Source organism: Chlamydotis macqueenii, chromosome 14 (genome assembly GCF_036417535.1).
Source record: "Chlamydotis macqueenii isolate bChlMac1 chromosome 14, bChlMac1.mat, whole genome shotgun sequence".
NCBI lineage: Eukaryota > Metazoa > Chordata > Aves > Otidiformes > Otididae > Chlamydotis > Chlamydotis macqueenii.
The window spans coordinates 9,410,324-9,424,213 of NC_141569.1; the positions used below are offsets into that span (position 1 = coordinate 9,410,324).

The window sequence follows — 13,890 nt, forward strand, 5'->3', positions numbered from 1 at the left end:
AGCCCAGCCCCACTGCCTTTGCCCACCTCACTGGTGCCATGTTTTGTCCACCCCTTTTTGAGCAATCCTCTTGGCTGGGAGAAACACACCTCAGCTGCTGGGGGGCCGAGAGGTGGAGATTGCCCTATCCACATGGAAGTGAGCACGGATGAGGCTTCCAGACCTGGCACAAGCATCTTGTGGGCTAATGGTTCCCTGCTCCTGCAGGACCAAAAAAGAGAAGGGAAGCTGCAGGCAGAGTCAGGGCTCCAGGTGGCTCGAGAAGTGGCACGTTTGTTCACAGCAGGATGAAAACAACACAAAGCTTTCCAGGGACTTGCTCTGCCGGTGTATGTTTATTAAGGGTATCAGCTTTGGAGCTCCTCTGGCATCCCTGGGTGCCACCACATGATCTGGCTCCTATCGACAAGAAAATCCTCTCCTGTGAAGTTCCTCTGTTGGTTTTTCTGATCTGTGCAACGACTGTTCCTTTTCAGTCAACCTCCCTGATCCTAGAAAAAGCTTCTCTTCCTCCTGCTTCCCTCCTTCAAAGGACTGTGTCTGTCTCTTGTCTCCCAGCCTGGTAGAGATGCAGGACACTTTGCTCAGCATCGTGACAGTAGAGAAGCCTCAGCCTCTGGCCAGCACCTTTCACCGTTCAGCCATTCCAAGGTTGCTGAAGACTTGCCATGATTGTCCCCGTTGCTGTTGATGGTCAGTTCTGTGCATCTTACTCTGGACCCGCTCCCTCCATGCCCAGGGTCCAGGTTAGCCCTTCCCATCCTCGACTGGGGCAGCCCTTGTTGCTGAGCAAATCTGAGCTCTCTCTGTTCATAACAAGCCTGGCTCTTGTGCATTTGGGGCATGCTAATCCTCCCTGCCCTCAAGCATGCACCAAAAATAGCACTGAGCCCCCGCCGAGCGCAGCCTCAACAGCAACAGGTGCCGTCCCAGAGCCGCCGCGGCCGGCCGGGCTGCTTGGAGCCCACCAGCTCCCCAGCTGCTGGCAAAAGTGGTGTGGTTTCTTGTGCTGTTCTCCTATGGCTCGCTGCCAGGCCCACCTGGGATGCATCCGAGGCTGGGATGCGGGCAGCAGCAGGGGAGGGCAAGCAAGGTCTCCCTCTCTTCTGCCTGTCCTGCCAAAATGCTGTGCGCAGCTTCCCGTGGGGTGCGGGGTGTCTGTGCAGCATGAGGGCTCGATGGCCAAGTGGGGTTCTCAGGCTCTTTACCAAAACCTTCTGGAGTTTGCACAAGGACCAGCATGAAGTACTCAACTACAGCCCCAGGATGGAGAGCTGGAAGTGCCAGTTAACTCTGGTTAGCCACAATTTGGGAATCAAACAATCAGATTCCATCAAAACCATCTTCTTCTAAAAAAAAGAGTAATTTCTGATTACACTTTCATAGGGAGATCTCTGAAAAATGGCAAACCTCATTTTGGATTGATGCATTCATTTTGCTTTGGTTGTGATGATGAAAGAAAACTGAAAAATTTAATTTGCTCTTCGTTCGCTTTGTCCCTGAATGCACTTGTCTAGATGATGCTGAGGGTGTTCTCATTTTTCCTCTCCCCCCTCCTTCATTGTTTAAAAAAAAAAAACAAACCACAAAAGCTTCTCCAATTGAAGGACTATAGGAGATATAGGAGAGAGTGGAACAGTCGCAGGTCAGTGCACTCCACTCAGCGCTAGAAAGGGGAAGAGGAAGAATGTGGCCATGGAGTTGTGACTTACTTGTTTTTTAAAAAGAATCTGAAATGATTTTTCAAAGATGACAAATATTCCCTTTAAAAAAAAACAAAACAGAACCTTCCCAAAAATCTGCCTTTGCAAGCTTGGTGTTCATTGTGCAATTGCTTTCTGGTTCTACAAATTTTGCACGTTTCTTGCAAGAAGCAGCAGCTGATGCTCCTGCCAGGCTCGTGCAGCAGTCGGGGATATGCGGGGATGCAAACGGGAATGCACGGCTCCCCGGAGCACTTCTCCCCAGGGCACTGCTATTTTCCCTGCCCAGGGAAGCCTGGCTCCAGGGGCAAAATACACCCCTGCCACAGAGCCAGGTCCCCATTCCTGTACCAGTGCTGGGCCACTGAAAAGGCTGCAGAGAGCAGAGCAAGTGGCCAAGATCTGTCTGACCAAACGCAGATGTGTCCAGCTGAGCTCCTCCAAAGCACTTCTCTAAGCTTGGTAGAAAAATAGTCTGCCTAGAGACGCAGCTTATCCTAGCACGGGACAGTCATAATTTCCTGATGTTTAGCTGACCTCTGCTTAAGCAGGGTACACACGTAGATGCTGTTTGCTACCCTTGAGATGTCTCCTCTGCTGGTTTTTTATTCTCCTACTTACCTCCCCTTGCCCTTTCCCACGCGGCTGCTGTGACACCCAGGGCCGTGCAGCTCCCTGCTGCGGCTGCCGCGTCCCTGTCAATAGTCACCTGCACCCCTGCGTGCTGTACAGCCTTTCCAATGGCTTGGGTGGGCTTGGAATGAGGATTCACTCTGAAAAACATGGGCTACCCATGCAGACTGCCGTCAAGACTAACAGCAAAATAGTTAATGGTTAACAATGGTTAACAGGTATTTCTCTCCTCTTTCCATTTCCAGTCACAACAGTCTTTAGACAAGCAGCATTGATAAACCAGCCTGGTGTCTGTAATGCCCGGATACATTTTGCTGTTATTTTTTGTGTTTTAAGTATCTTAATTCCCATTTCTGTAACACTCCTTCTTCCTGTTTTTAGCTTCCTGCTGTGCATATTCACGTTTTCATTATGAATTTCACTGGCAGACATGTACAAAAAGAAAAGCAGACAAATAACCAAGCCCCCATCACTTCCCGGAATGATGAGGCAAAACCATTTCCCTCAGCATCAGGAGTCTGCAATGGAAAGGTGACTCCTTCTGTCAATTTCCATGGAGACCAAAACAGAGCATCTGGGATTTAAACGTTCTCCCATAATAATCAAAATTACAGTAAATTACCAGCACAAAGTTATTTAATCCAACATTTACCAGAATTTGTGTCTATAGCATTAAAAGCAAACGTATCTGGGAGACCCAGGTATCAGCTCCTGTCCCAGGACGGCAGAGCGGTGCCAGCTGGGGCTGGTGGGGCTGTCAGAAGAGGCTCAGGAATAACATCAGTGCCCTGGCAGCAGCGCCCTTCAGGGTGGTGTTAGGCCAGGGAAGCACGACCGGGGAAAGGGACACATCCTCCAGAAGGCACAGGAGGCAGGGAAAGTACCTGCTGCTTATGGCCAGCTGTGTGATTTTTAAAAGGGTGCTAAGAGATGGAGGACCATTGAATAAGGGGATGTGGCTGATGCTAGGAGGGACCACAGCTCTCAGGTTGATGTGGGAACAGAGCCACCCTTGAGGGCATGGTCCCCCAAATCCTCCTCCATCCTCCAGGAAAAGAAGCAACAGGGCATTGCAGGAAGGTGTCCTACACTGGTCACTGGCGACTGTGAGCCCTGTGTGCATGGCAGCTACAAAACAACCCCAAAAGTTGCAGCCGGAGCAAGCCAATATTTCTTTCCTCCCGTTTTGCTGCTGGCTGCACAGGAAAAGCCCCTGACTTCTCTGTAGCCTCTGCTTTTTTTTTGCCAGGTAGTGTGAAAGCTAGCCAGAGGTGGAGGTTTTTATTAACCTGTTTACATTTGCAAGTTATGAGGCATCTCATCTGCTGCAGGAGGTGATGGTGCCAGAGCCTTGCATGAACAAACAGGTCAGAAAACAAGGAGCAAAGAGTGAGTGTGCTGCTCGGTCTGGGTGGAAAGGGGTCATTTGATTCCTGGAAGGATTAAACTGACTCGTAAAATAGCCCCATTCAGGCAGCAGCATTTGCGAGCGCTGACATCTTAGCTTAACGAGGTTCTTTACTGCCCATTTGGGAAAATGATTTTACATGCTGCTCTCAAGAGGTTTAAGTTGCCATAATTCATGTTCATACCTCTAACCATGAAAGGATGAAGAAAACGTTTATTGCAGTTATGTGCTGTAATAATCTCGTCTCAGCTCTTGTCTCCGGATTGCTTTAAAGCTTAGGAACTTTAGAAGGATATTTGGACACATCCTGGGATGTCTGGAGGCAGTGGGGTTATGTGTGCACTTGGCAAACAAGGCTCACAATTTATCCCGTCCCAAAATCCTGGGCTGACCCCAGAGCTCAGTAAATCCAGATACAAAGTCTGGAAGATGGAGAAAATCCATCCTATTAGCTCGCTGGAGGCCTGCAGAGGTTAGACATTAGCCTCTTCAATGTGGATGGGCAGGTATTTGGGTCTGCATGTGGCTGGCACATCTGAGCTATAAGTGACTTTGGAAATGTCTTTAGAAAGCGGGGATGAGAGACGCTGAGTTGTTGTGGTCCATGATCACACTAAAAAGAGGAGGTATGGCAACCTGTGTACGGTTAGACAGCAGTTCAAGGCCGTCTCTGTTCCCTGACAAAAGACATACCACATTCCCCTGGCACTCTGCATGCAGGTCCCACCAGAGGACTGGTCCCCAGGCTGTGTGGACCCACAGTGTGCACGCTGCCGAAAGCCCTGTGCTCACTGGCAGCTGGAGAACTGCCGACAGACGCAGCACAACCACTGCCTTGGACATCTTTATGTATGAGGGCACTCCAGGACCTCCAGTGTTTTAAATTGAGATGATTAATTGCCTAATCATGAATTCTGTTGGAAATGTGTCATTTTGATTCTTCCATTGTTTGGGGACCAAACTCTTCCCCTGACAATTGCTTCTGAAAAGCTGTGATGTTGTCACTGCCACCCTGCCCCGAATCACTGGAGAGAACAGCTGGAGGCTGAGAGGAGTTAAGGAGCCTTCTGCTCTACCACTGATCTGATGTTTGGGCAAAGAATCAGCCCTTGGGACAACAGCCACGTGGGACACTCCAGATTCCTCTGTGGTCATCTTGTGTAACCCTTGGGAGACTCAGCACCCTCTTTTATCCATCTTTTTTTCTCCTCTTTGGTTCCTTTGACCTGTCTTCCTCCTGCTCTGCTCCACAGCACCTGCAGGGTTGGTACCTACGTGGACTGCCTTGCTCAGCTCCTCTCTAGCCTTGTCCCACAGCCCCATTCCCACAGTGCCTGGAGATATTCCAACCCACTACCCATCAGCATCAGCAAGCTTCGTGGAGATGCCCTGCAACTGGCTCTGGTGCGCTTTGTGTTTTGCTTTCCCCTGGCTGTTCTGCCTGCATTCCCCCTCTCCCCCAAGCAACCCCAGCAGCTCCCCATGGGCTGCCCCGGTATCCACAGGAGCACAGCAAATTTCTGCTCCCACCATCCCAGTGCAGTCCTTTCCTCTGGCACCGCTCGATGAACAGCGTAAAAGAAGAAGAGTGGGAAGAGGAGGACTTTTCATTCTTTATTTGTAGGAACAATTTGTTCGGTGAGAAGAACAGAGCTCTTACAATCACAATGCTGCTCCAGCTGAGCGCTGTACACAAAGACTCCCCAAGCAAGTGCTCCACGTACACTGCGCCTGCTGAGCCCCCGTGCTGCTTGCGGGGCTCCCTCCGAGCAGAGCTGTGGCTCCAGCTCATGGATACGATTTCCAGGCAGCACAGACCACAGCTCCCTGCCACCGCACAGACCTCTGCCCCCCCCGATCCCCAGTATGGCTGCATGGGCAATACCAGAGCATCCCCCACCTCCATTGCTCAGCTTGGGCTTTGCTGAGATGGAGACTCTGTTGTGTACTGTCCCCACAGGCATTCGTTCCCGTGGGATACGAGTGCTCGTTGCCAACGCTGGTTTGCTTTTGGACACATCTTTGTGGCTGCTCCTTTCGTACGTCCCACAGGCTTTGCAATGAGGGAGATTGCATCTCCACAGCCGCTGGGGAGACCGGGCATGGCCAGAGGTCCTGGCTGCTCTGCTTGTGGGTACGGATCCCTGACAAACTGTGCATGGCTGAATTAACAAAAACCAGGCTCATTCTGTGTCGGACTACGGGAAGGACAGGGAGTGGCTGCGATCAGGAAGCCAGAGAGATTCTTGGAGGAGGACAGAGGAGCGCAGGTCGAGCGGTAAAGCCTGACTGGGACATAATGAGCAGCAGGTATTTGAAGAGTATCACTAGGAATAATGGAATGAAATTTCCAGGAGGAAATGCAGGTGGAATAGTAACAGCCACTCCTGACTTGGACTACAGAGCAGTCTCCCAAAGGACAGCAAAATAACCCCGGTGTCAGAGCATTTAAAAATAGACCCAACGCACTACCAGTAAATGTAATACATGGAACAAGCCTGAAGGGTCACAGGGAAATGGATTTGTAATGCATCTCTTCCATCTCCAGCTCTTAAACTCTGCAAGGAAGCAGTCATCAATAAGCAGGTCATTGCTTTCGGGCCACGCTGGCAAATTACCAGAGCAAGTGTATCCATTCCACTTTTTGCAACCTGCTCTTGCACATGAGAGGATTTGTGAGAAAAAGAACTACTACGGTCCCATGTGTGTCTCTAACCTGAAAACTAATCCCAAGGGCAGAGTTTCCAGTACATAATACGTGACTAGAGCCAGCCAGGAATCTTCTGAGCAACAGGTTTTGCTTGGGAAATACTTCCATTCAGCAACCACACAGGTCTGGACAAAGCCTTGGCGCAGCATCTCAGAGGGATGGGTATGGGAGAAGCCAGGCTCCCCTGGAGCAGCCAGGAGCTCTGCCATGGGATATCCCAGCACCTCAGCTCCATCCTGAGGATGGGAGATGTGGGAGAGCAGCAAGGTATGGGAGATCCCGCCCTCCCCCAAAGAAACAGTTCCCCTCTGCACTGGGACACACAGGCTTTCATAGAACGGGGTACCTGACCACAAGCAGTTGCTACCAGAGTGCCAGTTTTTAGCAACAGGTAGGAACAGGCAATGCTCAGCATGAACCGTGACAGCACGGCTACAGCATTGCCTAAAGAGGCTCGTGTCTGCTGGTCTCACTGGCTGTGTTAAAAGGGTCTGTACATAGATATCTCCTTTGGACACAGCAGAGAAGACTGACAGGTATTAAACCTTGGTGAGCATGCTGGTGGGAACTTGCCCTAGGCTGGGAATCCGGCACGCTGTCAGTGCCCAAAGCCAGGATAGATGCATAGTAAGTTTGCTTCGTTATAGCTGGGAGCGCTGGGAGGACAGGATCTGGGCAAGCAGCTTGCACAGAGACACACACCCTGCACAAGCACAGCTGCACAGAGAAAATCTGGCAAGAGGGGCTCCGCCAAGCTTACGCAGCCTACAGCTGTCCTGCTGTCCTGCCCACAAAGGTTTGCCCAAGATTCTTAATTCCTGAAAAATCAAAATTGCACGCTCACCCCAGGGAAAGTATTTCTGGTTTAACTGCAGCCTTTTCCTCCTGCCTCACATAAACACCCAGGTGCGGCCTGCTCAAGACATCCGCCTGCCCCCTTGCCCGCTCCCACCGCAGACGCAGCACGCGCTCCTCCTCTCTGCCCTCTCTCAGCTGCAGAGGTTTGTGGGGAGGGTGCTCTGTTAGCAGCTTGGCATCAAGCAGCAAGAAAATAAATAAATAAATAAAGATTGCACGTAAGGGAAGGATTTTTGCAGCTGGAAGCCCGAGAGAGAAGGTCTGAGATGGGGCTCCCGGCACAGTTCGGTACCGGCACGTTTCGCCCAGGCCTCCGGGAGCAGCTCTGTGAGCGGAGACCTGCAGCCACCCAGTCTGCAGCTGGGACACCACCTGCAATTAAAAGGTGCACTTTTCCCTCTGGTTTTGAACCAGTTTTTCCTGCAATTTCCTGTCTGAGCCTCCATCACTCTGTCTCTTTCTCTGCCGAATGAGATTTTTTAAATCCATGATGCAGCAGCTGAGCGTGCAGCCTGCCGGCATTTCCACAGCTACACGAGAGGAACGGATGCTCTGTAATGTTTTGGGGCTTGGGTGTTAAAACTGGGCTCCCAAGCCAGGCTCAAGCCTTTCTCCCATCTGAAAACCAGGCGTTGCAGTTGCAGATTTGTTGGCACAAGGAGCAAATGAAGGCCACGTCACGTCCGCACTGTGCAATGTCAGCCCTATCTAGCAACAGCACTGCTCTGGGCAGCACTGCTGGGCACCCGGCAGGATTTGCCCTGTACTAATACTTCTTGTTTGTGAGGGTCTGGGCCCCACATGCAGTACACGTAGGCCTAGAGAGAAAAAGAGGTAGACAGAGAAGACACCAGAAGGAGAAACAAGCACAGAATAAGTCAAAGCAATCTTCCACGCTCCTTCTCAGACTTGGTCAGATTCCTGTTTCGTCGGGAGCCCCAGCCAGCACTGGGCAGGCGGCTGTGAGCACGTCCTGCCGGTCTGCTGACCCAACCGTAAGGCAGTGACCTTGCTGTGCCTCTTCCAAACCAGCCACTGGAGATGGCCAAGTGGTCCTGATACTCCCTTCCCTTTTGAAAGTGCTTTCCAAGGATGTTGTGCCAGGGAAACACCTCTGCACCTTTTGTGGTGATTTGGACATTCACCTCCTTCAGTTGACAGGGCTCCTGAAGCTTCTTTCCAGAGCTGGTTTCATACGCAGTGACTCCTTCAAAGTGCCTCTCTTAGTGCCGGTCCCCATCTGTGTCTCCCGAGGCTAGAAGAGCCTTTCCTGGTCCTCTGGGTATCCTTCCTCAGCTTCTCCTTCAGGTGATGCATGATGGGTTATGGGTTGGGATGAAGACATTTGCCAAGGCAATCACTTCCCACAGCATCCCCAGGCTCAGAGAAGCAAGGCCGTGCTCCCGCTTAATTTCTTCAGAGTCCCCATGAACTCAGGATGGTGAGGAAGAGAGGTCGGCCCATTCAGCTCTCAACCATTCCTGGACACCCAGGGATCTCTGTGGGACAGAGGAAGAAAGAAAAACCAAACATTAGTTTAGCATGGTAGAGGTTGGGGTAGAGGAGGGATTCAGATGCTGAAGCCAGGAGAGAGATTACACTTCCCCGGGACTCACTGGTCCTGCCTGGTGTGCACCATGCCCACTGGCTCTATCTTGGCCTTCCAGCACCCTCCGCAGCTGATGCTGAACATCCCTCTGAAGGATGAACGAGCACCAGGAGCAGCTCACTCTCTCCATGCCCAGTGGTGTCCTGCCCACACATGCCACTGCATGCCAGTGCTTCACCTCCTCGAGGTGGGTGAGCTTCTGCCCCCATGTTTTGCAGTGATGTTTCTTCAGTGCCATTGCACTCCTGAGCTGTGTGAGCAGGAGGATTGACCCAGGCATTTGGCAGGAGCTGCATCCCCTGGACAGCTGGGTGCTTTAGTATCCAAGTGATGATTTTCCTGCAGTAGCTACCAAAAAGCAAAGCTTCTTTGCATGAAATGATTGGAATAAACAAATACATCCCTACATATACACTCAGATTAGCTGCCCAGGAGATAAGAACACTTTTTTTTTTTTCTAGTTTACTATTTATGACTCTACAAAAGGGAAGAAACATGGCTTTTTATTGATTGTGGAGATACTTGATTGACAGACATGTTAGATGGAAAAATGGGAAATTAATCTTGAGATAGAGAAAGGAACAAGTACTGGAAATGCCTGTGCTTTTATTTGAAAGCGGTATTTTAATAAGTATGAGTCAAAGATTATGGTCTGTGCATGTGTGGGGAGAAAGCAGCATTTAAAATCAGAATGGACCTACAGAAAGGAAAAAAAACCCATATCTGTTCTTTGGGAACACAATGCCTCTCTCAGAAGAATTCTGGGTATCCAAAATGAAATGGTATTTCTTGTGCAAATCAAAGATGAAGTTCCAACATGAGAGAGATGATTTGCAACAGTGTCAGTTGCCAGCATCTCCTTAAAAAGACTACTCACACTCCATCTGCCCTGCAACGTGTGTCTGTCCCTCCACCCTTCCATCCGTCCGTCCGTCTGTCCCTCCTTCCTTCCTTCCTTCCTTCCAAAACACACACAGCCCCAGTCTGTACCACACCTTATTGCCAAGAAAGATTCTACTCTGCACAAAAGAAGAAAAGTCTTTCACCTTTCGTGTTTCCTCCTCCTAAAAAACCCCACGGACTGCAATTACTGCTGCTGGTGCAGCCAGTGCGGTGAAGTGTGGGCTGGGGCTGGCAATCATTAAACACCAAGCTAAGAAGAAACTGATTTGCTAAATCAGCTGGATTTATATGATTTGGACATGTTAATTGCTGCTTTTTAGTTCTGTACATGGGGCACTCTGAGCTATCAGAACCTAAAGGCATCACAACTGTAGCCGAGAAATCTTGCAGATCGGGAGGTCTTTAGAAAATCCCTGAGATTTCCCATGTGGAACAATAGCAGCTCCACAACTCCAGCAGTTTCCACAGGCAACAGCCCCACAGTCATGCAGCATGGGACTGAGGACTGACAGTTAAGCCAGGGAGGAAAGCAATACCCAAATACGAAGTAATGACGATGAAATCAGTGACTTTCTGCAGTGCGGTATGCTAAGCATGCTGGAGGTTTTCCAGGACAAAACTCAAATCTCTGAGTGAAGCTTCTCTGCGATTTTTCAACAACTTGAAGCCAAAAGGCTCTTCTTCGACTCTCCTATAGATGGAGCTTGTAAGCTTACACGGAAACTTGAACCGTGCTGTAAGCTCCCAGGCCAAAGCCATTGTTGTAGAGTTCAAATGGGAAGGGGGGGGGGGGGGGCGATTCTCCAAACAAATTGCATGTTTGCTTTTCGGAAAGAGAGCAAGGTTACGTTTCTGCCTCTGCAGCCCTCAGCCACTGGGACTGAATTGCCTCCTTTCCTAATAGGAAAGAGCTTTGCTCTTTGCAGTGGTGCTGCTAGCCACCCTCATCCCTCAAAGGCCAGTCCCTGAGGTCCTGAGGTTCTTCCTAGGAATCCAAAAGAAGTCCACATTTCTTGATATCTGGATATTTTATGACATGATTATTATAAAAATGACTTTCTGGTATTCCAAATCCAAGCCACACACATGAGTTTTGATAGGAGGAGCTGCCTTCCAGCCGAGCGTGCAAACAAGGATCCAAGTGTGAGCAAGGTACCTCTGAGCTGCCATGGGTCACAGGTTCATCCTGGGCTGCCATGTCTGGAGCTCAGAGCAGCCATCTGTCCCCATGGCTGTACAGCATGGATGTGGAAACCATTTCATGTACCCAGCTGGGGTTCCTTGGGGCTGGGAGCATGGAGAATGGTTTTATTTCTCCAGTCTGTCACTGATAGCTGTGGCTGGACCCTTGGATAAGCAGTGGAAAGGGAAGGACTGAAGTTCTTCTCTGGTTTCTGAGGTTCTCCCAATGCCTCCTGCTTCTGCAAGCATGGGAGAGGCTGAGAGATGGGTAAAGCACAGCCTCAGCTTTTTTAAAAAAAGAAAGAAGGTGGAAAGCTTAAGTTCCTTGGGACAGCGATGGCCCTGTCCTGCTGCGTGGCATCTCCAGGCTACCTGGTGGTTCACGTGGACCCTGTTCCAACTCGCTGGTTTAAAGCAGTTATGCCACACATGGCTGCGTTTCACTGTGTGCAAACCGAGCCACTCAGAGGAAACATGTGCTACTAAAAAAACTTATGAACAATTAAGGGATTGGCCAGAAGCCAACAGAAGAGGGGTGTAAATCAGCTTGTCTCCACTGCTTTAATGGAGCAAGGCGGACAGATGCTGAGGCCCTCAAACTTCCTGAGGAGCAGCCACCAGGAATTCAGGCCCTCCTTGTCAAAGTCTCTTCAAACAGCAAGGTTGTCTGGGAAGCCCTACAGCTTTAAGAAGAAATTTCCACTTGTCATCTCCTTCTGCTTAAATCCATGGTCTGCAGGCTGAAGCCACAGCAGAGCAGAGAGAGGGGCCAGCACCTCTTCTACAGCGTGACTTTCACTGGAGACAGGGTGGGAAAATCCAGAGAAACAAGTGAGCAAGGATTAACACCCTGAGCGCTGCCAGCACAGAATGCCTACAGCAACCGCTTGTGTCCTCTCAGAGGAGAAAAGTGCAGCCAGCATTCCCACCCCTCCAGACTGGCTCCGAGCACCAGTTGCAAAGGCAGCTCTTCCACGTGCCCCACTGCCTGCAGCTAGGGCCAGCAGTTCCTCCTCCTGTCTCATCAAGACATGAGAGTACCACTGCCTTGCTCTTCATCATCATCATCATCACAACGGAAGCCAAATGGTCAGATTCACCCCTATATGACTCTCCTGGAACAGTGACAGGCAATGGGACTAATGACTTTACATAGGAGCACTGGTTTATTCTCTTTTCACTAATGACCTTCTATATGGAACTCTTTGAGACTCAAACTTGAGACCCAAACTGTGGTCATTTGCATCAACATCATGTCAGGGAAATCCATGCAGTTGCTCTCCATCATCACCACTATATCGCAGAGCAAACCCCGGCCTGCTGTTCAGTAACACAGTGCTAGGAGATGCTGAGCCCAACTACTTTTGCTCTTGCTCTGGTGTAAGTGAGCAGCAACTTTCTGAAGTCAAGGGAGTCTAACTTTCCTTTACACTGCCACTACGGCACTGACGTCAGTTGAGCGATTTTAGATTTACGCTAGTGTCACTGAGAAAGGAATTAGGCCTAATTGATTTACACCACTGTAAAACTGGCGTGCAGGAGGAATGGGGTTCGCAGCACACAGCCCTGTCCAGGCACTGATGGAAGACAGGGCTATCTACCCAAATAACAGCATAGTCTGAAGAATCCTTATTTATGGTCTCTGAATGTGTGCGCGCACGTAGGAAGGAGGTTTGGAAGATGGCAATTAAAATAAACAGCAGATCAGTTCTCCTAAACATCTGCCTCGTAAAAGCAGAAAATCAGATGTTGCCCTGGAACGCGTGCTATTTGCTGCTCTGAGTAACACAGAGGGAGCACAGCTCGCCTGACCTCTTCCAACATTTCCTCTACCCTGAGATTTGAATTCCTCAGGGTTCACAAGTCAAAACATAATATGCAAAACAGAAGAAGCTGAAGAAACCTTGTAGCCTCTGTTCTTGACCAGTGCTTGTTCACCTGTGGGAAGCTTGGATTTAGCCACCAGCTAAATGCGATGAGATGGATGGACCACCCGCATCCCACAAAGCAAGGGATGTGTGTAGACAGGCCACACGCATTCGTCTCGCTAACTACGTAGCCAGCTGGATATCACTAATTTACATTCCCTTATTTTGTTTCAGTACAGCCCCAGAAGCTGTGGAAGACATGATGAAATCACTTTTGGTCATTAGTCATAATCCATCCCAGGCTCAAGGGCAGCCATTCTGCAGGGTGAATAGCTGATGAGAAAGTAAAAATGACATTTTCAATCAGTGGGAATTGACTGTTGCCCACATAGTCACAGTGGGACATTTTCATCCTTTCCTTGAGCCTTTGGACATTTCCCAAGAGCTCAAGGAAAGGATGAAGAGGGAAAAAATTCCCTCCCTGGCCCTAGGCTGTAGATTGGCAGTAAATTTTCTTAGTGGTTTGCTAAGTGGTTTTGTAAATCTTAGAAGATTTGCTTCACTTAATTTCAGACTTGTACATGGTAGACATCTCCACCTGAGCTAGCCGTTCAGGGAAATGGGCCCCTCTAGGAGCCCAGCCCTCAGACTAACACAGCTATCCGTGAGGCAGCTGAGCAGCTCTTCTCCTAAGCATCAACCAGATTTAGGGTGGAGTGAGGGCAAACCGGAGTTTCACTCCGTAGCCTTCCTGCACCCCAGGCAAACAAGACAGCCTGTCAGCCTTGCATTGCAGCCTCTGCATCTAAGTGGGTGTCTTCCAACCCGGTAAAGTACGGCACAGATTGCCTGCAGACTCTCCCCTCTCTCCTTTCCTGCCTCCTCAGTCGCTCGTTGGAAACTGTTGCTATTTCATCATGTTTCAGCAACCTGTCATTTGCAATTTGCCAACAATTCTTCCTGTAACCTTTAAATAGCATATGTTAAAAGTGCAACAACATGAAATGAACCATCAG

At 49.8% G+C, this 13,890-nt stretch overlaps 1 protein-coding gene across 2 annotated transcripts in view; it reads right to left on the minus strand.

Moving 5' to 3' along the window:
• Positions 1 to 7,038: 7,038 nt before the first annotated feature.
• Positions 7,039 to 13,890, minus strand: part of ADRB2 (adrenoceptor beta 2) — a 31,593-nt gene continuing 24,741 nt past the window's right edge. For both annotated transcript variants that reach the window (XM_086759109.1, XM_086759108.1), the window contains one exon: positions 7,039 to 8,811. In XM_086759109.1, coding sequence (XP_086615235.1) covers positions 8,777 to 8,811 — 35 coding nt within the window. In that variant the 3' untranslated portion in view covers positions 7,039 to 8,776. The remainder of the gene's footprint in view (positions 8,812 to 13,890) is intronic.